The following is a 27710-nucleotide window of genomic DNA, read 5'->3' on the forward strand; positions in this document are numbered from 1 at the left end:
CAATTTTAAATCTGAAAATAAAACCCGGAAGTAAAACAGTAGACGATACCGCGGATTCACGTGAACACCTGATTTCTGTAAACGAAATGTTGGTTGTGACAAAATTGTTCAGACGATTTTAGGTGGTAATAAGTACAAAAACGTAACGACCATGGTCGACTTATTCGATGAAATCAGGCCTATGTGATATCCAAATTTTGACTTTTTTATTCTCCAGACCTCCCTGATATAGAAATAAAAAATGTTGGTGGTACGAAAGTGCAATCACAGCGCCGACGGGGACAGAGCCGTGTCAGAGATCGGCGGAGTGAAAATTGAGGTGGACGAACACGAAGAAGTAGGCAATTGCGCTACTTGAATCACGAAAACTCCTGGCGCGGCCCCGACGCTTTTCGTTGATTAAGTAATACAAATATCATGCAATGGGTTTTCACAATCTACCGCTGGTATTTACCGGATTTCAATATCACTCCAAAATTCAAAGAAACCTCGAATCATCGAACCGGAACACTTCCGGTAGATATCCGCGGCTGCCCAACCGGGAAACTTATTTGTTTCAATAGATATTGATAGGATCCATCATCTTCACCCGTCAAGGGATTCGAACCCACTAAGCTAAAGCCATGCCAGAATCGGGTCGGGCAAATCACAGCGCTTGTAACAAACCACATTAGGCTTCTGTGGAATTTCCCAGTAAATGGGCCAATCAGCGAACACGTAGCGAACGCGGAAGTATTGTCGCGTGTGATACATGACGTCATGCGCAAAAGCGCCAGTAATGAAATCGCGATAATTCACGTGAACAGCTGCTGATATTTTCAGATAAACCAATCACAGGGAAGACACAACTTCCTGATTGGCTGATAAAAATTGAAATTTTCCCGATTTAACTTTCGTGAAAAATGCAGAAAACATTTTTATGAGACCCTATTTCAAAATTCTGCTCGCTACGATTCCGAGAATGGATTACGCTTAAATACGTGATTTGTTCGAATATGCCCTCACTTGGCAAGCAAAAGAGCCTTTTGTGTGGAAACCATGTCATTTAAATTCGCTCCATTTGTATAGTAATAGGCTCAGCCTACGGCTGGCCTAAAAACAGTCTATATTTTACTAAAATCAAGGGTGAATGGTTACCATTGGAGCCGCAGTCAAATCGCGATGATATCGTTGATCTTCGTCGTTTCTACGCAACATTAAAACGAAAAAACGACTATAAGAAGCGCATTTCTTGGATCGAAAACGGACCAGCTAAATTCAACCAGACAATTTCTGTTGTTGAATACATCGGTGGATTCCCTACCACTAGAAGCGCTCATGGCCACGCAAAGCATTCAACAAATGAATACATCCGCACGGCACCAGATAGAATCGAAACGATATGTAGAGAGGTTGAGAATAATAACCCAAGCACAGTATATCGGCAAATGGCTCAGGCGGATGACTCGATCGATGCTCCACGTAATTTGAAGCAAGTCCAAAATGCGAAATATAAAGTCGACCGCGAGAAACGAGATGCCCAGACCGCAACAAAATCGAACAGAAAAAATACAGCGGACGATATGCAAACAGTCATGAATATGATGGGAGAAAACAAATTCATAAAGGAGATCGTACAACTAGACGGCAAACCACCGAATGTCATCCTGTACACCGATGAACAATTGCACGATGTTCGCAAGTTTTGTATTGAGGCCGAGCATCCTGAAGTTTTAGGTGTTGACCGAACTTTCAATCTCGGTCCGTGTTATCTAACACTTACAGTGCATAAAAATATCAACTTGTTACGCTGTAAAACTAATGAACCTCCAATTATGCTGGGCCCTATGTACCTACACTGGGATGGATTATGTATTACTTACCAACGTTTTTTCCCATCTTAGAGCGGCACTTGAAGGCGATATAACTACTCAGGTCGGATTTTCTGAGCTTTTAGTCGGTTCCGACGAAGAAACGGCGCTACTGAAAGCCATCAAACAAAGTTTTCCGAACGCCCAACAGGTATTATGTCATCGACATTTGGAAGAAAACGTCCGGAGACACCTTCAACACAAGGTCGGGGCGAATGATAAAATAAAACACAATGTGATTAAATCTATATTTGGAAAAAACGGTATTTTAGATAGCGAAAGTGAATTTGATTTCGAGAACATGGTAATGAATATAAGATAGAAGATCACGCGTGTAGTTCCAAATTTTCTATCTTATTTTGAGAAACTCGTTCCAAAACTTAAAAAGTATGTATTTGAACCAAAATTAAGAAACCATTGGATTCCTACGAATTGGACAAATAACAAATTGCGAGTCATTGAATCACGTTATTAAGAGGGCGATAAACTGGAAAATTCAGAAAGTGCCCGACTTAATTACAAATGTGCACGAGATCGTACGACTTCAGTATATTGACATGAGGCGAGCTTTACACGGCCAAGGAAATTACCAACTCGCCCCGAAATTGAGAAATTTTGCAGTCAGCCATGCAGTATGGGCAACAAAAACTAAAGATGAAAAAACAAAACATTTTGAAAAATTCATGAAATATAAAACACCACGCAAAGTTAACAACGTAATCACCTCAACAGATGGTACTCTATGCATCCCAAAAACGGCTACAACTGCGAAGAAGCCCGGGCAGAGAAAGCGAACCAAAAGTGAACGAACGACACCTGCTCGAAGAAAATTAGATATGTAAAGTTTGTTAATATAGATTGTATTAAATAAGATTTCTTAATCAACATTCATTTTGATTTGTTTTTCAGTTATTCGGAAAGGGTTTGTCACATTTGATAGTAACATTCTAATCTTGGATTTGGCATTTGAAATGGGTTTATCCATTTAGCGACAAATGTGACAAGCCCCGGTACACTCAATTGCATTCTACTGATATGCTGTATCCTTACTCAAAATCAAAACTACTCTATTGTCCTAGCTCTTTAGTCATATATTTCAACTTGTGTGCTGGTAAGTGGACTCAATTATTCATTTCTCAGTTTGATATATACTTGATATATTACCATGTTTTTTCTTTGTTTTAGAGTTAATCCTAAAGAAGTACCATGAATTTCTTTCCTCAATTTCAGCGATGTTTCGGCGGTATGAAAATAAGTCAAACTTCGTAACTTTGCGCATCGGGCAGCATGGATGTTTTTCGGCGTCGAGTGTGGTAGGTGGACTCCGTTCAAGGTTAATTTATTGCTGTGTTTATTATTTGACAACCCTTAAATAACTCGGTTTCATTTTTATGTCATTTCAGCAGGTTTAGGTCCGTTTGAGAGCCGTCTAGGAACACCCATGCAGAACGATCGACTGACGCTAGAAGACTAAAATCAAATGTGCTTAATGTATAAAGTCTAATTGTGTATTTTGTAGATTGTATTTTGATCGGCTGTCAATAAATTTCAAAATTCGATTCGAGTTTTAATTCTTGATATTTATTCGGCTTTGGGAATGAAAATCTTCGGTTGGGAGGATTTTGGTCGGTATTGGACGGCTTTTGGTCGGTATCAGGTGGTTTTGGTCGGTATTGGACGGTTTGGTAAGATTCTCCACATTCTCTCTATATCTCTGTCACTGTCAGTTGTTGAGGTGTCGAGGTGTAGAGCTGTAGAGTTGTCTGTACCAAAACCACATTCCCTCTATATATCTGTCAGTTGTTGAGGTGTCGAGGTGTAGAGCTGTCTACCAAAACCACATTCTCTCTATATCTCTGTCACTGTCAGTTGTTGAGGTGTCGAGGTGTAGAGCTGTAGAGTTGTCTGTCTGTACCAAAGCCACATTCTCTCTATATCTTTGTCAGTTGTTGAGGTGTAGAACTGTAGAGTTGTCAGTCATAAAAGCCACGTTCTCTCTTTACGATCATGTAGGCTATGTCGCACCGCCATCTATCCACCAGTCCTTTTTGGATTGCTAAGTATCGCCAGGTACCATCTATAGACAATTTACTGGAGCTTCCACCCGCTATAGTCCCCTATTCTTAAATCGCACCGTTGGTAAGATTCAAGAATAGGGGACTAGGTTGTGAACACAGTTTATATCAACCCGCCATCTAAATAATTACCTCCACTGTAATTTACATTAATTACTACAACAGCCGACGATTTTTTTTCAAAGTAATAGACTACTTAGAAACCACAACAACCCAAACTAATCCGTCAATATAATCACAAATAAAAGAACACGGCCCGCCATGATGTCACACTAATTACCACCAAAAACCGTCCGACTACTATCATCTGAAGCGGGGTGTCCAGCGGGCGCAACGGAAAGGCCGCAAATGATACAATTTCATCCAGTAATTTAACACCCGTTCTTTGGATAAATGGAAAACAGCATTACGGTGACAAAAACAGACACCACACAAAAATGAAGAGACAACAAATAAGGGGGCACCTCCATATTCACAATTCACATCCCAAAAAGAACAAGGACTTGGTGTAGATATTCCCCCCCCCCCCCCCAATTTTCATGAAACAACCACAAACAACTCATCAATTACTAATTCATAACAACTAATTTTATTTACGTACGGTACATGAAACAAAATTAATACAATCCTCAAATTTAATGCATCAGATTAAATAAGCAATCAAACCTACGATCTTAACACACAGTCCCAGTACCGTACACTCACTCTAACTCACAGTACATGCTTACGCTTACACTCACACTAAATTATTAGACACTCTCATTCTCACTCTTACTCAAACTACACACTCACTTTCACCTACGAGCAATTATCTAGTTTAGATAATTGCTCGTAGCTCTCTCACAGTACCGTACACGCTTACAGTCACTGACACTCACATTACACTCTCACTCAAACACTTTCACTCACTGACACTCACAGTACACACTCACTCACCGTACACGCTCACAGTCACTCACTCACAGTCTCACTCTCACTCAAACACTGTCACTCACTGACACTCACAGTACACACCCACTCTCACTCTCGAGGTGTAGTCGTAGAGCGGCAGAGTTGTCTGTACATGTACCACGTTCTATTTTTTTCAGTTGTTCAGGTGTCGAGGTGTAGAGGTGTAGAGTTTTCTGTACCAAAACCACATTCTCTCTATATCTCTGTCAGTTGTTGAGGTGTAGAGGTGTAGAGGTGTAGAGTTGTCTGTACCAAAACCACATTCTCTCTATATCTCTGTCAGTTGTTGAGGTGTCGAGGTGTAGAGCTGTAGAGTTGTCTGTACCAAAACCACATTCCCTCTATATATCTGTCAGTTGTTGAGGTGTCGAGGTGTAGAGCTGTCTACCAAAACCACATTCTCTCTATATCTCTGTCACTGTCAGTTGTTGAGGTGTCGAGGTGTAGAGCTGTAGAGTTGTCTGTCTGTACCAAAGCCACATTCTCTCTATATCTTTGTCAGTTGTTGAGGTGTAGAACTGTAGAGTTGTCAGTCATAAAAGCCACGTTCTCTCATTACGATCATGTAGGCTATGTCGCACCGCCATCTATCCACCAGTCCTTTTTGGATTGCTAAGTATCGCCAGGTACCATCTATAGACAATTTACTGGAGCTTCCACCCGCTATAGTCCCCTATTCTTAAATCGCACCCCATAGACCAACCCGACCTACCTAGAGGATGCGGACTTCAAGGGAATCCACTATTTACCGTCGTTCGGCTATGGAGACTGACTGTCAGTCACCCGGTGGCATATCGTCACTGTTAACCACAGGGTGGGCACCGTACAGCGCCAGCGGTTAAATCACCATACTTTCCTTTCATTACCCATAATAACTGGTTACCGAGCTGACATGATATTTTGAATTTATTCGCAGTTCATATTTAGCGCCACTCTCGGGAGATTATCAACAACCCGGAAATAAAATCCAAGCCTATTGCCAAGGGTTGTCATTAGTGGGTCTGACTATTTCAGATGGCTGGGAGTCACCTTCATTTCGGTCAACGAATTATACATTTAGACTTCACCTACGATGTAACGTAGCCCAATACACTGGGTTCGAATCCCGTAAATCGTTCCACGAACTCGGTCCTTCAGCGCAATTCGTTCAAACAAAATTCCCATTTTTTGTCTGAATGAAATTCAAATTAATGACCAATAGAAACTTATTTCCAATCAGGAGATCGGCTATCCAAAAGGAAATTCCTTAAAAAGTCCTCCCAAATTACATTCAACTTGAATGATACAAACTAAAACCATAAACATATATGTACCATACAAACTTTTTTATTTCACAAATTTTTAAATTTGAATAAACATTGTTCTGATATAAATCAACTTACACAATTTTGAAATGTGAATATACATGTACATAGTTCTGATTGACTTAAAAAAATTGGATTACAACACGGCCTTACAGCATTTTAATTGTGCATACGGTGCAGATGATGTTAGGTGACATTGAGTACAATATGGTGAATATTACAAGTCATTGATATACAAATATGGTGATTGTCAAACGTTTCTCTACAACGATCGGGTTACTAAGATATAAGAAATTATTATGTGTAAAAAGTTAAAAAGCAAACCAAAATGGCCAAATTAGCTCACCTGTTGCCGAAGTGTGCAGAAAATAGATGTTATCAAATTACCTACCTCCAATTATTATATACTAATATATATATATATATATATATATATATATATATATATATATATATATATATATATATATATATATATATATATATATATATATATACCGGTATATATATGCCAATGAGTCCACACATTTACAATGGACAAAAATTTTCCACAACTTTGAATGTTCCTATATTCAAAAAATTAGCATATTTTTTATGTGAACTAATCGACACCACATTTGTGCTGTGTAATGATCCCAATAACCTTTATCAAAAATACATCATATACATGTTATATGGAGTATTAGACAAAAACATTAAGTCAAAAAGCAATAAGTGAAAGAGAAAAAAGCATGTTGCACCCCCACCAAAAATATGTTTTGGTATTAAGTATGCAGTCAGAAAGTCCAGACGGACTTTCAGACTGTATGAACATAAAATACTTACTACATTAAAAGCAGTTCAGTGATAGAAGAGTTTCGAAAGTAAATACTACAGTAGACTCCGCCTATGTCGGATCCATATCAGTCGCGGATTCATTTAGCTCGGATTGAATTTCTGGTCTCTTTGCTTCATATTTCATTCAAAATAGCCTTGCTTATGTCGGAATATGTGATTTCGCTGAAATGAATTGAAGTGGTTTGCCCCAATAATATCTGTAATTCCGGTGACGCGCGCCTGCATGTATTAGCCTATAGGCATACGATCATATCGAAAAACAGTACATACAGGAGGGCTTATTCGTACTCGTGTATATATGCTGTTTGCGAGGCCATATGTCAACACGACAAGTGTTTTCTTAACACAACACTCATCAGCGTATAAGTTATTATACTGTACTGTACTATAGGTCTAGATAGATAGAACAGAAAACAAGACTACTGTCTGTCACACATGCTCTTCGTGCGACGTTTTGGTTCGTAATTTCGTTAATAATCGGTTGATCTGTAAATATTATGCATCAATTTGTTCAGTAAAGAATTTGCATTCAGAAATAAATCATGAACTGGCATAAATTTGTTTGTGTTTTCTTCTATCAGCGTTAGTTTACCTAGCATACGCTCGCGTAATGCTGAAAAACGGCTTTTATGGCCCATCATGTGGCGCCACCTACTGTATTTTGATATGCTAATGAGCAGGTGATGACGTCACTGTAACGTTTCCGAGCGTCCGCGGAGCGGATTTTTCAGCATTACGCGAGCGTATGCTGAGTAAACTATCGCTCATAAATGAAAACAAAAACAACTTAAGTGAAAATTGTTGTTTATTTCTGAATGCAAATTCCTCACTGAACAAATTGATGCATAATAAAGGTAGATATATTCACTATATTCACCACTATATTCAGATAACTTGTCCTTCCACCAGACGCACCACGTAGTTCTTGACTTAAATTCGTGTTCATTGATGAGTGCTGACACTTCCATAAAATCATGACAATCATGACAAGAATAAGACGGATCGGAAGATGAAGTTGAATCGTCCGCCATTTTAGGTACGTAGGTGAAGTCTAAAGGTATAATTCGTTGACCGAAATGAAGGTGACTCCCAGCCATCTGAAATAGTCAGACCCGTCATTAGTTCCAAGGCGAGTTTGTCGATGACGTCATATATAAATAATAACATAACCACGTGCGTACTCTCCGTACCAGTGTCGGTGAAAAAGAGTACAATCGGAGAACAACTGTACTAATCCCTTAATAGACTGAGCGGGCCCAGGAAAAACCCTGTTAGTGCTAACCGTGGTTAGTAAAATGTGGTTAGGCATAAATGGGCGCAGGAAAACGCTGTTTGTTAGCCAACCATTGTCTTCGTGTGGCCTCGTTAGCCTAGCCACTATCTAGACTGGTCACCGGTCTCTATCTTCCATATTGAATGGGACAGGCAACCAGTCTTGCCACTACCGGTATCTTCATAGAACTATGACGGAACTATTCCGTTATAGTTCTATGTGTTATTATTTATATATGACGTCATCGACAAACTCGTCTTGGAACTAATGACGACCATTGCCAAGGCCCTGTACCGCAAAGGAATCACCGGCATCTCGACCCACTGCCAACTCGTCCCATTACTGAGTCGGACCACTGACTCGGCCCACTGGCAAACTCGGCCCACTAATCGTACAGTATTCCCAGCGTGGGATTCGATCCCGGAACCTACGGACTACGAGGCGGACTAGTACGTAAGCGGAGTAATAAAATCATAATGGAAGATAACATATTAGTTTTCAAATTGAATAATTTGCCGACCTTTCAATGCTTTGTGAACTTAATTTTTTTTAACCAAAATGAGTTTTATTCAATTTTATTCAATATAAAACTTAATTATCAATATTAAGTTTTCAAATTGAATATATCGTAATTTGAGACCTTTTAATGCTTTGTGAACTGAACTTTTTAACCAAAATGAGTTTTATTCAATTTTATTCAATATAAAACTTAATTATCAATATTAGTTTTCAAATTGAATATATCGTAATTTGAGACCTTTTAATGTTTTGTGAACTTGATTTTTTTTAAACAACATTAACAAAGTAAACAAAACCACACAAAGCGTCATGATGTCATTATGGTGGTAACATGAATACAAAATTATGAATTTCTATGCAATAAAGAAAACAATTTTGGTTTGAAATTACAATACTAACTAATACTAATATTAACCTGGTTTTTGCTTTGCTCTGGTTTCTGTAAACTTTATTGAAGTGTAGGATTAGGTATGTGTGAAGTTTATTTAACTCGGCCACATGGCTGGGTCTACTTACATGTTGAGGAGCAAGTAATTAGAAGATGGTGTTTTCAGATCAGAGGTCGAGAGGTCGAGACACCACTCATCACAGCTAGGCTCTAGTGAGAACGGACGATTGCTCTGTGACACACATATACAGTGAGTGCGCGTAACAGCAGCTGCGCGTGGATAGATCGATACAGTGAGTCTCTACTGAGAACGGTTATTAACGCGTGTGCTATTACTGTAGTACAGTGATTGCGTGTCAACTGTACCCAGATAAATAGATGCTGTGAGGCTTGGGTGAGAACGGTTAATAGCGTGCTTGTTATATACAAGGGGAAGTAATCCCCACTCATCACCACAAGTAAATTTTTTTCCTTATAAATGGAAGAGAATAAGACAGAATAAATTGATGTTAATGAAAATCAATATCATTGTCCATATTGTAAAAAATACATTGATAAATCTCAAAAATCGCGTCATGAAAAGTCTTCAAATCATATAAAAAATGTAATAGATTTTGAAACTCCAGAAAATTCCAATGAAAGAAAAGAACGATTAGAAAATATGAATGTGGATGAAATAAAATGTGAAGTTTGTAATGAATTTATAGTAAAAAGGAATTATAATAGACATCTCGAATCACAAAAACACCATCAAAATTTGAGTAATAATGTTTTAGGAAAAGATTATTTCGATGATAAACCTCAAAAAGTAAAAAAACCAACTTCAAAAACTAAATCCATTTCAAATAAACCTTACATGGAAAATGTTAGAAATTATATTGATTCACTAGAAATAAAAGATACAATTGAAATTTTAGAAACATTACATAGTAAAATTGGTCCTGCAGCTATTATATTTAGATTCTTTAAAGGTACAACAATAGAAGATTATAGTAAATTTAATGAAATAATAGAAAAAATACTAGATTTGATAACAGATGTTGAATATCCAAAAATTAGTATCTCTGGGAAAGTAAGTTTTATAAAGTCAGAAGAAAAAATGAATTATAATATTCAAACACACTCTGAAGAAATAATTTCAAAAACACAAATAAAAGAGAAGTTAGAAAAAATATTTAATGGATTTAAACGTCATATTGAAAAAAGATATTTTGAGGGTTCTGGCTTAACATTGAATGAAATTATATTTTTAGATTTAAATATTTATAATACAAAAAGAAATAAAACATCAAAAAGTAAAACAATGTTTAAAAATGATTCAAACTTTACAACAGAAAAGGATATTAAAGCATCATCTTATATTAAATTACCATTTACGACAAAAGCAGTAATAAATATTCAAAATGAAGATAATAAATGTTTTCTATGGTCAATTATTAGTTGCTTACATCCAACACAGGAAAATGTTCGTAGAATAACAGATTATCGGAAATATGAAACATTATATAAAATTGATCAATATCCAGTAACTATAAAAATGATACCCAAAATAGAAAAAATTAATAAGTTAAAAATAAATATATTCGAATTAATGCAATTACCAAAGACAAAAGGTGAAAATATTAAAGATTATACATTGGAAGCTTTATATTTAACAGAATATTATGATGATGAAATTGCTATAGATTTGTTATATTACAAAAAAAATGAAAATGAACATTATATGTGGTTAAAACAAATTGATTTATTCTTTAGAACAGAAAGTGATTTTAACAGCCATAAAATTTATCTATGTAGAAAATTTAGAACTGAGAATGCGTTACTAAAACATAAAGAATTATGTGATAATAAAGATTTTTGTAAATTAATAATGCCAACAGAAAAAGATTATAAATTGAAATTTACTAATCATAAATTTAAGAATATTGTTCCATTTGTAATTTATGGGGATTTTGAATCGTTGAATAAAGAATTAACTGATCAAGATAGAAAAGAAATATATAACAAAAAGCAATTATTAAAATCAATGGATAAAGGAAATGAATTAAATGAAGACACAATACAAGACCCACCAATTATAAATACAATTAAAAAAGTTCATCAAAGAGCTGATGCTTATGGAATTTACATCAAATCAAATTATCCCGAATTATATGAAAGTCAATATATTTCTTTTAGAGGTGAAAATGTAGTTAATGATTTTTGTGACAAAATGATTGAATTAGAAAGTGATTTTGCAAAATTATTAAACAAAAATAAAAGAATAGTTATGACAAAAGAAGATGAAATTGATTTTAATTATGCAACTCATTGTTGTTATTGTGAAAAACGTTTTTATTCATTTGATAAAAAAGTTAGAGATCATAATCATTTAAATTCAAAATATCGTGGAGCTGCTCATGAAGATTGTAATTTACAAGCTAAGAAAGTTAATTTCGTACCAATATTATTTCATAATTTATCAGGCTATGATACCCATCTATTTATAAAACAATTATCGGGAAAATTTGGGGCAATTAATCAAGAAATAGAAGAATATAATGTTATGAATGGTACAAATGTAAGAAAATATGATTTTAAACTATTAGCTAAGACATCTGAAAATTATATTTCATTTCAATTTGGTTGCATTAGATTTTTAGATTCTTATAGATTTCTAGCAAGTTCATTAGATAATTTATCAAAAAGTTTAGTTGATAATGATTTTGTTATAACTCGATATTATTATCCAAATGAACAAGATTTTAAATTATTGAGATATAAAGGCGCAATTCCTTATTCATTTTATAAAACACATGATGATTTTAATGTAACAAAATTATTAAAAGATCAATTTTATGATCAATTAAAAGAGGAGTATGTGAAAGATGAAGTGTTTTATAGAACATTAAATATTTGGAACCATTTTAAGATGAAAAATCATGGTGAATTAGTTGATTTATATTTAAAATCAGATGTTATGATATTGGCTGACATATTTGAAAAATTTAGAGAAGTTAATTTGAATAATTTTAATGTTGATCCTTGTTATTGCTACTCTAGTCCTGGTTTAACCTGGCAATGTGGTTCAAAATATACAAATGTAGAATTAGATTTATTAAAAGAACCAGACATGGTTTTATTATTTGAAAAATCAATTAGAGGTGGAATTAGTGGTGTTATGGGAGATAGGTATTTTAAAGCAAATGATGAATATAAATTATTATATATTGACGCCAATAATTTATATGGTTGGGCAATGATGCAACCTCAACCATATAAAAATTTTATATTAACAGAAGTTGAAAAAAATAACAAAACTGATTGGGAAAGCGCAATTGCGAGTATAAAAGATGAAGCACCAATTGGTTATTTCTTTGTAGTTGATTTAGAATATCCTGAAAATATAAAGTTTAAAACAAGAAACTTACCTTATTGCCCAGAACATTTAACTGTAGATGATAGTTATTTAAGTGAATACCAGAAGAAAATAAAACCGAAAGATCATGTTTTTACAGAAAAATTAATACTTACTCAAAATAATAAATACAATCATATTGTTCATTATAGAATGTTAAAATTTTATCTAAAACAAGGAATGAAATTAAAGAAAGTACATAGATATATTGAATTTAATCAATCGAAGTGGTTAGAAAAATATATAGATTTCAATACTCAACAGAGAACCATATCAAAAACAGATTTTGAAAAAGATTTCTTCAAATTAATGAATAATAGTTTTTATGGTAAAACATGTGAAAATATTAGAAATAGAAATGATATTGAATTAGTAAATAATTCTGAAAGATTAAGACATTTACAATCAAGTCCTAGACATTTAGGAAATAAAAGATTTGAATATTATTTAACAGCAGTTAAATTAAAAAGAACATCAATGAAATTTAATAAACCTATATTTATTGGTTCGACTGTTTTAGAAGTATCAAAATTATTAATGTATGATTTTTATTATAATGTTTTACAACCACTTTTTGGGGAAAAGCATATTGAAATATTATATTTTGATTCTGTAACAGCTGACACCCCAATATTATTAAAATGTAATGATAAAATATTGATAAGAAGAATTTCAGAAATAATTCCAAAACAAAATGAATGTTATATTTCATATGGAGAAAAAGAATTAATACAAATAAATGGTTTAATGGATGTTTGGACAAGAAATGGATGGAAAAAATTAAAGAATATTATTAGGCATAAAACAAATAAGAAAATCTATAGAGTTAGAACTAAATTAGGATTTGTAGATGTTACAGAAGATCATAGTTTAATTAAACGAAATGGTGATGAAATAAAACCAACTGATATAAAAATTGGAGATGAATTATTACATAAAAGATTTTTCCAAAGAATGAATCATATGTCATTTGATGAAATTATTGATAATATTTATAATATAGAACCCGAAACATTAGAAGAAAAAGAATATTTTATCAAAGGATTTTTCATGGGTGATGGTTCAGCAGGTGTGTATAATTATGTTTGGGGTAATAAATATTGTTGGTATTTATGTAATCAAGACTTAAAATTATTATAAAGAATTAAGAAATTCTGTGAAGAAGTTTATTCACGTAAAACATTTAGAATCATGGATCATATGAAATCATCAGCAGTTTATAGAATACTTGTAAATAATCCTAAAGATTTTGCTATAAAATATAATGATGAATTCTATATTCATGCAATAGTGAAAAGTAATACTTCAACTAAAGAAAAGATAGTACCAGATTATGTATTAAATGCAAAAAATAATTTAAGAAAGTGGTTCTTCATTGGATTCTATGCCGCAGATGGCACTAAAAAATTTGCAAAGGAAAAAAGATAACATTTGCACAGAAAGGAAAAGTTGCTATATCAGGATTAAATATATTATGCAGTTCATTAGGATTTAATATGAATATAGAATTAATTAAATCTAAACCAAATTGTTTTAATTTAAGGCATGTAGAAAAAGAATTAACAGAAGAAGTTAAAGATTTATTTGAAATATATAACCCAACAGATTATGTTTATGATTTATCAACAGATGATGGAACATTCAATTCTGGGTTCCCATTAATCCAAAAAAAATACCGACAGTTACATACTAAAAATCAAGACAAATGACATAACAAAAGACTTAAAAACATTAAAACATCATTTTGATTTTAGCAATTATCCCAAAGATCATGAACTATTTAGCAATGATAAAAAAAAAGATTCCTGGTAAATTTAAAGATGAATTAGGGGGTGATGAAATGATTGAATTTGTTGGGATAAGAAGTAAAATGTATAGTTATAGAACAAAAGATCATGAAGCTAAAAAGTTAAAAGGAATAACAAAACATGTGGTTGATAAACATATAGAATTTCAAGATTATATAAAGTGTTTATATAAATCAATTGTAATGAAACACAAAATGAATTGTTTAAGGTCAGAAGATCACGAGATGTACATTAATGAAGTTGAAAAAACTAGTTTAAATCCATTTGATGATAAAAGGCATATTTCAGATGATGGTATAAAAACATTACCTTAAGGCCATTAAAACATAAAATCAATATCATCATACTCGAAATCACTATTGGCTTCTTCATTTTCATTTAATTGTTCAGGTTCTTCTTCAATTTCATTTTTCTCATTTAAATAAAGTTCTATCTTGTTCCACATTTCATCTCGCTCTCTTTGTTTCTTTTTGTTTGTTAATTCATCAAATGGAATTATAATATCTATGTTTAAATAATTTACAATCTTATTTAAAAAGAATTCATAATTTATTGAATATTGGTGGTTATTGAATATAATTGATATTTTTAGTCGTTATGTATGGAGTTTCCCACTTTATAGAAAAGATGCTGTACAAACATCAAATGTTTTAAGAAAATTTCTTTCGGATGATAAACTAAAACCAGAAAAAATACAATTTGATGATGGAAAAGAGTTTGATAATTCACTTGTTCATGAACTTTTAGATAATCATAATATTAATTATTTTTCAACAAAATCAGATAAAAAAGCAGCAGTTGTTGAACGATTTAATAGAACATTAAGAACAAGAATGTGGAAATATTTTACAGCAAATAATACTTTTAAATGGATTGATGTTTTACCAAAATTGATAGAAGGATATAATAATTCTTATCATTCTTCTATTGGAATGAAACCTATTGATGCTAGAAAACCTGAAAATGCTGAAATTGTTTGGAATAATTTATATGGAGCATTTCTTGTAGATGATTTTGGTGAACCTAAATTTAAAGTTGGTCAAAATGTTAGAATTTCTAAGTATAAAAAGATATTTGATAAAGGATACGATCGAAATTTTACTAGAGAAATATATAAAATAAAAAAGGTAATAACAACAAAACCATATGTCTATAAATTAGAAGATTTAGATGGTGAAGAAGTTGATGGCTACTTTTACGAAGAAGAATTAAGTTTAACTACTGAAAATCTAGAACAAGAATATAAAATTGAAAAAGTATTAAAAACAAAAACTGTTAATAGAAAAAAATATTCTTTAGTAAAATGGGTTGGATGGCCAGATAAATTCAATGAATGGATATTATCAAGTAAAATTAAAAATATATAAATGAATAAGGAATTATTTATATTTGAGCCTCATAATATGTTAATTTCTGGCGTAACAAATTGTGGAAAAACTTATTTTATATTAAATTTATTAGAAACTGTTTATGAAAACTATTTTGATAATATAGTATTATTTTGTCCAACATATGAATTTAATCAAACTTATGATAGAAATATTACTAGAAATAATAAATTTATTATATTAGATCCTAAAACAGTAAAAGAAAATTTAGATAATTGTATAAAAATAGCAATTGATATTTATAAAGGATCAAATACATTATTTATCATAGATGATTGTGCTAATCTACATGATTCAAAAGTTTGAGAAAGTGAGTTATGTTATCTAGCTTTCTCTGGGAGACATTTTGGGATAACAACGTGGGTTTTAAATCAAAAATATAATTCAATTGTTAAAGATTTTAGAGAAAACATTAGATTTCTAGTTTTATTCTACAATAAAGATAGAAAATCGATGAAAAATGCACTTGAGGAAAATGATATTATTCCACATGATTTACATAATGAATATATGGATAAGTTGAAAAATATTAAAAGATCAAAATAACTATTTAGATTACAACACCCATTTAAATATGAATTTATTTAAATTCAACTGGCTTGTTAATCTAGTTGAATTCTAGTTACATTCTTGTTGAATTCTAGTTATTAGTAGTTGGAACAAAAATCAACTAGATTTATCAATATTTTAACTAGCTTTTTAATCTAGTTTAATTCTAGTTACATTCTAGTTGAATTCTAGTTATTGGTAGTTGGAACAAAAATCAACTAGATTTAACAAGAAATAAACAAAAACAACAATATTTCAACTAGCTTGCTAATCTAGTTGAATTCTAGTTACATTCTAGTTGAATTCTAGTTGCAACAACACAACTAATTTATTTGTTATATAAATGGGAGGTGAAAAGAAAATAAAATCTAAAAATGGTGATGTTCCAATTGAAAAAACTTTAGATGATTTAGGAATAACAGAAAACAAATTAATTCCAGATGATGGTGCTTTAAATAATGTTACAACAAATAATAATTATGAATATTATCTTTATTGTAAACATCAATTAGAAATATTAATAGCATCTGGAAAATGTAAAAATTTTGTCGGTAAAAATTTAACTTACAATGAATTAGATACAATGAAATCAGATGAAATTATTAGATTATTTAAAATTTATGAAGCCGCGAGAACAGCTAGAATTAATGACGCGATATCAGAAAATGTAGTAAAGGGTTATAGTAAATTATGTAATTATATACTACCAATTGAAGATGAAAATAGATTATATTCCGATTTAAAAAATGACTATTTAGTTATGACTGAATTAAATAAATGGATTGGATATTTATCATTTAAATTAGGCGGATTTATGACATTATTATCAACTGGGGTAATAACATTTTCAAATATTGAAAGTAAAAATATTTCTATAATAAATGAGCGAGGTGGAAGAAGTGAAGGAATTAACTGTGAAGAAAAAACCGAGATCACAGAAACAAATTAAATGGTCTCGGCAATTAGGAATTAAATCACAAGAATATAAAAAAGCTGTAAAAGAAAAAATAAGTAATAAAAATGTTAATAAAATAGTGAAAATATTGTTATTTCTACTCCTTCTGATAATAGAATATTTGATAAATATTTATATTTTACAGTTGGATTTGTAATTGTATTCATTTTGATTGGGTGTAATTGGTATAAGAAATCAAATAAAATTCACGATATTAATAATTCTGAAACAACTGCTATTAAAAATGAAAGTACTTCTGAAATTCCAAAATTGACAATAAAAAAAATGGATTAATATTTTAGAAAAAAAGCAAAAAAAAATAATTTTTTTTAATTAATTGAATATTAATTGAATATCTCACTACTTTTGTCTATCACTGTGTGGGTGCCGTTTATGGCACCATCTATGCGGAGCAATTAAATTGTCCAGATAAGTCATTTCGGATTCTAGATATTCATTATTTTTATTAATTTATTTTTTTAAATTTAATCAACTAATTATAAACATTTTTAAGACTAGATGAGTAACAAAAAGAGTAACAAAAAACAAACATACATAGGCCTACATAGATACACATACATACATACATACATACACACATACATAAATACTTGGTAAATACATACATACATACACACATACATAAATATATACATAAATACTTGGTAACTACATACACGCATACATAAATACATACACACATACATAAATACATACACACATACATAGATACACGCACACGCACACACGTATATACAATACAATAGCAATACAACTTTAAGGCCTCCCTACGTAACAAAACGTAGTAAGCCTATTACATGCAAGCGAACAAATCGCAAGTCTTTGAAAATTCATCAACTTGAAATGCCATCTGCATCCTCGTATTTACCACCTCAGGCGGTTTCAAGTTGTTCAGTACATTCTCAACGGGATGCTCTTCGATAATATCCACATCGGGCCAAACGAATAAATTTTTCTTGCAGTGTTGTTCAAGAAACTGAACGGATATTACTTCTCCGAAGTCCAATATCTCTAGAATCTGCAAGCAGTTAAACATAACAATCACAGGAGAATTGTATTTTTCCTTTCAGATAAAATAATTCAGCCGATTAATACATACCACTCCAAAGTATAAGTGCTTCCTGCGCTTCTCACCTTCCTGATAAAGGGCAATATATGAACCTTCACTACAAAGTAAGTACCCCGGTACAAATAAATTATTCATCACTAGTGACTAGATATCTATATTTTATATTTAGAAGCGCAGCAAGTTATTTACCTTATGTTGATTTCGTAAACCATGTTGACACCACTTGTCTCAGGCACAGGATCCTGAAATTCAGAATTACACATTACAGCCATTCTCAATATGAAATTTTAATTAAACGGTTTAATTTTTGTTCAATAAACTTATATATAATTTTAGCCTACCGGTTACCGGGTACCTCAGTTACTCACATTACAAATAAACTGACGAAAGTGAACACATATAACATATTTTTTTACTCATATGAACTACGGCTAATTTTTCCTTGTCTGGTCTTGATGGAGCCTGAACAATAAAGGAATACAAAGTATGAATATTATTTTCATTAAATTTGCTCATTTCAAGAGATCTTTTTCAACTTACAGGATTAATGGAGCAAGTTCCATTTTGTGGTCTTGTTGAAGCCTGCAAGAGTTTTTATTAATTATTGAATTAATTTCTTTATGATGTGTGTTTTTCACCGTTTGATATGAATCGTAGAACTGTTCTTAAACTTACCGTTGTCAAACATTTCTTTTTCCTTCTTTCTAGTTTTTCCTTTTCTTTTTGTTCTTTCAACTTCTGTTTTGAAACCGCATTTGCATATGCATCATCCGCAGTTAGAATGAAATAACGCTTATCATCGCGTTTTCTTTTCTTTTCAGTTGGCATCAGTACGGGATAATCAAGCACATCATTGTCGGGATCAGCTAAGTACATAAAAATTAATCAGTAAGTATATGCAATTTGTTTGTAATTATATATTATTTATACTGCATATTTACATGGCGAATAAGTATTATCATTATTTTAAAAATGATCTTAACTCTTACCTGGGGATGAGTTATTTTCGATCGGGAAGCTATCGATAACTTCAGCTGATGATTTAGTTTTCAAAATTTTCCATGCTGAATACAGTGCATCATTAGTCAAGTCACAGCCTTCGGTGTATCGTTCTTCAAATTTTTTCTTCATTTCCGAGGAAATGGCTGATTCCATTGCCTTTAAGGCAATGGAATGACCATCGATAGTTATAGGCAGTGTCTACAAAATAATATGGTCAACCACTGATTGAGAAGATTATAAAACAATTCACAAATTAAAATATCTCATCCATTTGAAATCATCAATAAAATCTGCAATTATCATTTTGAAAAGGATATATTGTGCTTGGACTTGAGAGACTGAAAAAATCAATGATCATGAAAAAGGTTAGAAACTGTAACACACAATGCAACAAACACTCGAACAGGTCATTAGTCCAAAAACAATCTAAACAAATTAAATTAATCATAAAAAAGTTGAAGTGAAATTAAATCACTATTCACACCTCACGAAATGGTTTTTCAACTGTTGTCAATACATAAGATGCAGATTCCTAAGTAAAAAGTAATGTGAAGAAAATTTTTTTTTTTCATCTTTACATTTGATAATATATATGGAACTAGGTTCTCTTAGATATATTTTAGATTTTTGTGCAAGTTTTACGAGAAAAATACCTTCGATAATCCTGAAAATGGATCTTGCATCGTTTCAATTGTAGGATCTGATACCTATAACCCATTATAAAAAAAAACATGTAGGTACAGTTAACCTCAATTAAGGGCAATACGGGTTACTTATTATTCAGTAACTCACCACATCAGCAACTCTTGTGCTTGATGGTAAAAAAGCTTCCTTGGGAATTATCTCGGGATTGAATGGAAAAAGACCACATGCTCGAAAACCATTTATAAGGTTCTCCGGGGTTATACTGAGCCATGTTGGTCTGAAGATCTCAAAGAAACAACTTTTGTTCACTATACGTCCCGGATTTTCGTTATGAAAATTCAAACATAGGCGATTCCATGATGCTTTCAATGTCTTAAAGCATGATCTTCAAAGAAAGTGAAACATTAATTAGTCAGTTGAGGTCTAATTTCATTGGAAGATGTATTCTTTAATAAAATCTGTAAGAAGTGTGTTTACCGATCTAAAGGTTGCAACCAATGTGAGGTATGTTCTGGTAATTCTAACAGTGTTACTCCATTTTCTCTTGCCAGCTCGACCAATTCAAGAAAATTGTGGCTGTTATGTCCATCGGATATCAAAATCTGTGGACGAGCCGCTCCAATAGTAGGTAAAAAATTTTTCTTAAACCAAATCGTTGCAATTCCCTGTTGAAATCATGAATACATGAAATTTGACAATGCTTTTCACTTCAGGAGCCTGATTCAAAATGTGACTGACAACTAATTACCTGTTTCGTCCAACCACTCTCCGATACAGAAACTGTCGTACCTGCCGGTGCGTTCATTGTGTCAACTGAGAGTAATGATGCTGCCGTCTTGCCCTTAAAAATAACGTTAGGGGCCAGCATCTGCCCAGCAGCATTTCCACATGCCATGATCGTAACTGTTTCGCGATTGCCGCTGATTCGAGATTGAACATACTTGCTCCCTTTTCTGTAAATAAGAGTTTTGAAAATAAAATTTTCATCGTTATAACGTTCATTCCTAAATCTGTTGTTTTATGACTGTGGTATTGAGTTTCTGTATCTGGATGATTGCTGATAGTCGGAAATTAAAAATACTTCAACAACTCATTAGAATATTGCTGGGCTTAATAACTTGGGTTTGATAAGGGCTATTTATAGACCAACAGTTGAAGTATTTAAATGATAGGCTAATTTAGTTCAAAGCCTACCGTGCAACAATTTTTCCGGGGACATGAGAAAACTGAACGCCAGTTTCATCGAGATTCCAAATATGCATCGGTTGAGCATTTAGCAATACTTTTGTGGCCGATCTAAAGAACATTCCAACCTTCTTAACATTCATGCACTGATGTCGGATTGCCGCAGTGCCCTCTGGCTTTCGGAGTGCAACAGTGGGGTTTCTAGTTTTAAAGCCAGCCCAGAACTGGTCACTCGGGATAATCTAAAAGTAAAATATATATACCAGTATTAATTATAAGGGATAAACAACAACCTTTTAGTGAAAATCGTTGGCCTACCTGTTTAAATGGTGTCCCCCTTTTTAAGGCGAGATCACCCGCATATTTCAATAGATTTCCCTTTGAAAAACCGTAACCGAGGTCTGCACGGTTTTTCGCGAAATCCGCAAGTTTTGATTCATCTGCCTCAGACAGATTCGTCGGTCGACCTAGTTTCCTTCCTGCAGGAATTTTCCCACTTATTCGGTCATGTAATGTTGATTTTGGTACGCCAAAGTTTTTTGCTGCCGATAATATTGACATCCCATTCTGAACAGCCTCAACAGCTTCACCCATTTGCACTTCTGTCCAACGCCGATACACTTTTGACATACTTAAAAATAAAAAACATTGTAAATATCATGTTGATTATAAAAATAATAATAAAATGAATTCATTTTCTTTTATAAATAAGCCTTAATTATTTTCCTTAGTAAATATCATCACATGTTATTAGTTACAACCTGATCTCAGAATGGCATTTTCATAATTTAGGCCTACTGATAACTGTGTTATGGAGACTAGGTTATAGGCCTAGGCTCTGGGGCTAAAATGATGAATCAATTTGCATTTGTTTTCAGTATGCACTTTTTTGTGACAGTTATCTCAGAAAAAGGCCTGTTTGATGATAGACTACCGAGAAAACACACACAAATACCATCTATCCGAAATTACGTGAACGAGCCAGAATAACCGGGTATACGATATCCGAAATTATGTGTAGGCGAGCGAGTTTCTAAAAATCGCTGATATTTCATCAATGACCGTATTCCAATAGCGAATGAATGTTTATAAACAAACTTTTTACTTCCTAGAACTTCTTAGTAGTGTTTACATAACAGCTGGCCGCGAAATGCCGTAAAAATGGGGCAATCAATAATGTACTTACATGACCGATTTTTATCTCCTGCTTCGCTGGTTTCGTGTGCCGGGAAGAAATGCGTACTACGTCATCAAAACGGCGCGGATTTCCGTGGAATTCCCAGGAAATACCAACCTACCTCCCCTTTTTCAAATTTAAGCTCGTCCGAATAGGTATTCCCTCTACGCGACTGCTGAGAGGCCGTAGAAGAAAACTTCCGAAATTACGTGGTCTTCCGAAATTACGTGGAGTTACCCTATATGTGTGCCACAGAGCAATCGTCCGTTCTCACTAGAGCCTAGCTGTGATGAGTGGTGTCTCGACCTCTCGACCTCTGATCTGAAAACGCCATCTTCTAATTACTGGAGCATTATTTTGTAATTGTGAGTGTAGGCCAATGAATTTATGGCATTTGATCAGGATTCGTGTATATTTTCGTACTTAATACAGATATAGTGTCCTTTACGCGAACCCCCTGTGCGTCCTCATTTTGCAAAATCGGATTTTACGTAAATTTCATATCATTAATTCAGTCAGGTAGACCTAAAATGATTAACCTTAACCTGTTTTGTTTTTGTAATTTCTATATAACTATCTATATTTTGTATTTTGTATATTTCAATTTTGTAAATCTTATTGCTAATGTTTTCATGGGTAACCGAGCCTATTGTACTAATACTTAAGGTAAAATAAGACAATTGATTTCGTCTTTAAAAATACTTTTTTCAAGAAATATCGAAATTATTCTTACCTGTTTAACTTTGGGTTGATCGTCACCAAACATCTTCATCACAGCTTTTAATACTTTCTTGTAATCTTTCTTTCTCTTCCCATATATTAATACGAATACAAGAGGGATCTGTTTGATGTTTTTCCCAGATCTGACGAACGAATGAATACTAAAAAGCTTGGTAAATGGCCGCCTGACGTCCATGTACCAACGTTTGCTGCCCTTCAGAATATCGACCTGCTTCTGTGTTGCAAATACGAGGTGTCTCCTGTCATCTGAAAAAAATATTTAATCTATGATGAAACCAGTAGAAAATACTACGATTCGCTTGATTTTTTGAAAGCCGATTATGTTCAAGTTTGTTTCAGTTATTTACTCAAATTAATGATTGAACGAGAATGCTAATAGACCAATACTTACCGACCGAAATATCTTTCCTGAAAAACCCGTCGGCAATGAAGTCAGTTTCCAACTGAAAATGCAAATCATTCGGGTGATCGGGTCGCTGGCCTTGTCGCGCTCCTTTGCCCTGTCTCGCCAGATTTTCGGGAGCTGGAACAGAATCAATGGCCATGTTTTCGTCGGTGACCTGTTCACGCATCACCTCCTCTACGATTGCCGCAGCTGATCGAAAGACATTTTCTTTCGCCCGTTTTTTCACTTCTGTGCTAATCCTAGCAGCTACTGCGACACCGGCGCCTAAAAGAACAAAAGTTCATTTCAATTACAATTAGGGTCAGAAAACTGCATTCATTTGTATTTTCCATTGCGTTTCAAAAACTTTCACTTTCCGTGCGCCGCCCTCAAAAAAAATCAAACTAATATGATAAATCTAATGAACTCAAGTTATCTGCCTACCTGGAGGATGATTGTGCTCCGAAAGTCTCGAGTATTCCGTGGCATTCTGTAGGCCTATCGATCAAAGATGCTTTGCAATTTATGAGTTTATTTCTAACAGAGCACCTCCAATGAACTGTTGAATTAGTTGCACGTTTCTTTGTGTATGAGAAGCCCAGCGAATCGAACAATTTGTCTTGTCCTCTCTGCGAAGAAGATGATACCTGAAAATGGGAACATTATCATATATAAATCAAAATTATAAATCAAAATCAAAATACTCATCTTCATTCAACGTAGATATATAGATGAAGCAATTTATGAGTAATTTTGACAAAATACCTTGCTGTATGTAATTTCTTCCTCGTCTTCGACTTCTCTGGGTACAGGGTCTCTGATCGAAGATTCATCAAAATCCATTGGCTCTTCAACCCCTCTGGGTACAGGGTCCCTGATCGAAGATTCATCGAAATCCATCAGTTCTAATATCGATGGTTCTCGTACTGGTGGAAAGGCATCATCAGTTGACAAGCGAAGGCTCGCCCTCTGGGCGGCTCCAGTCCCCAATGATAACCGTGTACTTTCTGCCTGGGGAATCGCTGGCAAAGTCCCCTGTAGACGGCAAGGAATGCACTTTCACGGAATGTCCTTGCCACTTTTCACTGCTTCCCTGTACGTTTCTCGGGTGATTCCAGTCTTGCAGATTCTGTGCTGCCATTTCCCGCAATCGTCGCACAATATACCCTCTTGCCTTGGTCTGACTTCCTTCTCGCAAGAAATACATGTAGAATCTCTGGAGGCCATAATAATCGCTGTTCTCAAGTCGTTGTTATCGCTTTAGCAAAATGCTGGATAGTGATGACCCACAGAAAAATCAAGGGGTTTATATACTTCTGCAGTTCCAATGGCAAACTAATTAGTCAGGATCAATCAAAATTCCAATCTACTCACCAAACAGATCAGTTTCTTTCTTAATTAATGATTAGTTCGATTAATAATTAGTTCTGATTACCGTTCATCCGTTCACGCATATGGAACAAAACTTGAATAGATTGAATTCATTTCATAATTTCATGATTTTATTTTGAACGTTTCAAGGATGCTTGCGCTATAGGAGCTAAAGTTAAAGCTTTGAACCAAAATAAACCATTTAATGTTTAAATGTCGGGCCACCATCCGGTCTTCAGATATTGTATATTTAATGATACAAGACATCAAGAGTAAGAAATGATCAAAACTAAACCAAAATCGAACTGGATCAGGACAAAAATGACACATTTCTTTTGTTGCCAGTCATGAAATTACGTAAGAAATACCAAAAACACAAAATAATGACGGCCGAGTGACCAATTATACATACACACACAAAAGTGAATCCATATGGCCGAAAATAATACCGTTCTTCCTATGGCAAGTGATTTTTGGTTCAGATAAAGAAAGGAGATTAGAGAGCAAATAAAGAATAAGGAACGGGAAAGTTAACGAACGTTTTGTTCCTTTATTAGAGATTAATGTAACGATCAGTACCGTAATAAAAAGTTTACTGACATTCAAAATGTTCAATCCCACCATGAGGTTTAACAAAAAGTTGTCAGTTTAATTATAATAATAATAAATAAGTCTTGATGGTGTAGGTATGCTATAAAAACAGTTCAGATGCCTCAAGTAAATTATTCCTCTAGTGATTATAACATGAACGCCTTTATCATAGATTACACGTCCATGATTTTATAATTGACTACTAGTTGTCAGTACCGCTCTGCCCTCTGAGTAAGTGCTGACTACTTTTCTACAATCTCATTCGTTCACCTGTGTTTGTTGATTTAAGAAACAATGTGAATTAGTCCAAGCTAACTGAAATCAATCATAACAACTAACTAATTACATAATTTCCTGATTTAAGAAACAATGTATATAAATTAGTTCTCCAAGCGAACTGAAATCAATCACAACAACTAACAAACTAACAATTAATTCCTTTGACGTTATAATAATGATTAAGTTTATTTTCAAAAGAAATTAACAAAATGCAAAAATATCACGTTAAGATTTTCTTCCAATAGATGACAAAATTTTGTCCGTATTATACATCCTCCCCCGGCAGGGATTCGAACCTGAAGCATCGCTAATCTCGATGTCATCAGGTACGAATCCCTGCCGTGGGAGGATGCATTAAACAAAATCCGAATTATGTTCTCCCATTTGATCCGAATTAAACGAGTTATACTGCAGTACATTACTAATAATGCACAGATCTCTATATTTAAACAACGCGGGAAATGGGCCGACTTGGTGGGCCGAGTTGGTTGGGACGAGTGGGACGAGTTGGCAGTGGGCCGACTTGACCGTACTCCCCGCAGAGTACGCGAGTTTTGTACCGTCTGGTTTGTCTGCACTCTGAGTTTGCTAGCATTATGAGTTTTCCGGTTTGCTCGGCTACCCGTACTGGCGGGGTAGTCTAGAGAGGCCAATGAAAACTCCGGTTTGCTAAACCACCCCTCTTTGCGGGGATGCGGTATGATGTTTGATCTGACAGTTTCATGTGGTTAATGGCTGTTTCAAGTGCTTACAACGATGCTTATTACTTCGTGGTACATGGTGGTTTAAAAAAAGATTTCATAATAATACGCTCACCGCGTGGGCTTCGTGGAAAGACCACTACCTGTGACCTTCCCAAATTTTAATTGTCCTGTCCGATTTGGTTTCATCCAATTCAGAGACTGCCTTTTCCAGTTAGGGCATTTTTGGATCACGTCACTCCAGGAAAGGACTTAACGCTTTTGGGCCCCTTCGTCGGTTCCACATGTTTCATTTGAGCTATAGACCACAATGGTGACACCATGATGGTCAGTAACTGACCAATTGAGATATCCCCGAGTCTGAACACTTGACTTCGAATTTCGGAAATTTATCATGTAATGTTTGTTTTCAAACTACTAAGGAATCATCATTGCAAATTCATCACTGACCATCACTGACCACCAATGACCAATTCAAACTTCTCGAATATGAAAACGATATACCGCGTTATGGTGTCAAACTAGAAAGGATTCGCCATTGAAAATTCATAAATTGACCATCACTGACCACCACTGACCAATTGCAACTTCTTGAAAGAACGATATACCGGTACCGCATTTGGTGTGAAACTAGAAAGGATTCGCCATTAAATTTCATAAATTGACCATCACTGACCACCACTGCCCAAGTGAAACTTCTCAAATATCGTGGTCGAATTCGAAAGTGCTTGTCGTCGTATTGCTATTTCTAGAAACCAGCAGAAAGTTTTGCTACTGTTTTTGAATGGCGTTGACATGATGGAAATTTATTATCCATAAATGGGTTACACATCTGGATCACAGCACCTCACTTGCCGCAGTGCGTTATTTTCACTGCATAGTAATGCTAATACATAAACTTTTTTACTACTTGACTCGAATCATCTGAACAGTACTGCGTTTGAAAACTCAACGAATAGAAAATGTTTGCGGGAAGCGCCTACAAATAAGTTATAATAAGAGTAATTAATCGATGCATGAAAAACAATTAAATCACAAGGTGACTAACACCCTCTTTCAACCAATCTGCGCGATACTAATTAATTAAATCATTAAACGCATTTGGGTTCCTAATATTTGAAATCATGTGATACAATAGTTGTTCTTTAGACTTGGCCACTTACATTTCAGAAAACCGCGTACTAGACCAGTGATCACCGAGGCAATAACCATTCCTTCAAGTTATGAAAATTCGATGGTAACGCGGATT

General features: G+C 33.9%; 2 protein-coding genes across 6 annotated transcripts; both read right to left on the reverse strand.

Annotated features, from left to right (window-relative positions):
- Window positions 1-1935: 1935 nt before the first annotated feature.
- LOC141912033 (uncharacterized) lies at window positions 1936-24420 on the reverse strand. 5 transcript variants are annotated; one of them, XM_074803199.1, is made up of 6 exons: window positions 24285-24420; window positions 23964-24166; window positions 23526-23804; window positions 23127-23380; window positions 2575-2666; window positions 1936-1962 (listed from the first exon to the last, which is right to left on the reverse strand). In XM_074803199.1, the coding sequence occupies exons 3-5, from the start codon at window positions 23704-23706 to the stop codon at window positions 2610-2612; spliced, it is 492 nt and encodes a 163-aa protein (XP_074659300.1). In that variant the 5' UTR covers window positions 23707-23804; window positions 23964-24166; window positions 24285-24420; the 3' UTR covers window positions 1936-1962; window positions 2575-2609. The 5 variants fall into 5 exon arrangements, with proteins under 5 accessions (XP_074659300.1, XP_074659301.1, XP_074659299.1 ...); XM_074803200.1 differs by lacking the exon at window positions 1936-1962 and adding an exon at window positions 2426-2498; XM_074803198.1 differs by lacking the exons at window positions 1936-1962; window positions 2575-2666 and adding exons at window positions 6688-7179; window positions 7895-8114.
- On the reverse strand, window positions 18041-19560 carry LOC141911890 (uncharacterized). The gene is made up of 7 exons (XM_074802982.1): window positions 19374-19560; window positions 19060-19250; window positions 18925-18966; window positions 18753-18846; window positions 18574-18626; window positions 18415-18481; window positions 18041-18333 (listed from the first exon to the last, which is right to left on the reverse strand). The coding sequence occupies exons 1-4, from the start codon at window positions 19537-19539 to the stop codon at window positions 18754-18756; spliced, it is 492 nt and encodes a 163-aa protein (XP_074659083.1). The 5' UTR covers window positions 19540-19560; the 3' UTR covers window positions 18041-18333; window positions 18415-18481; window positions 18574-18626; window position 18753.
- Window positions 24421-27710: the final 3290 nt, after the last annotated feature.

The sequence above is a fragment of the Tubulanus polymorphus genome, chromosome 10, assembly GCF_964204645.1.
Source record: "Tubulanus polymorphus chromosome 10, tnTubPoly1.2, whole genome shotgun sequence".
NCBI lineage: Eukaryota > Metazoa > Nemertea > Palaeonemertea > Tubulaniformes > Tubulanidae > Tubulanus > Tubulanus polymorphus.

Coding starts and splice junctions, on each gene's coding strand:
- LOC141912033 (XM_074803198.1), bottom strand. CDS start 23,706: ATGCGTGAACAGGTCACCGACGAAAACATGGCCATTGATTCTGTTCCA. Junction 8,115..23,126: donor ATCAACCCAAAGTTAAACAG/GTAAGAATAATT, acceptor TGACTATTTCAG/ATGGCTGGGAGTCACCTTCA. Junction 7,180..7,894: donor CAAGTTATCTGAATATAGTG/GTGAATATAGTG, acceptor AATTCATTTCAG/CGAAATCACATATTCCGACA.
- LOC141911890 (XM_074802982.1), bottom strand. CDS start 19,539: ATGGAATCAGCCATTTCCTCGGAAATGAAGAAAAAATTTGAAGAACGA. Junction 19,251..19,373: donor CGAAAATAACTCATCCCCAG/GTAAGAGTTAAG, acceptor TTATGTACTTAG/CTGATCCCGACAATGATGTG. Junction 18,967..19,059: donor AAAAGAAATGTTTGACAACG/GTAAGTTTAAGA, acceptor AAACTCTTGCAG/GCTTCAACAAGACCACAAAA.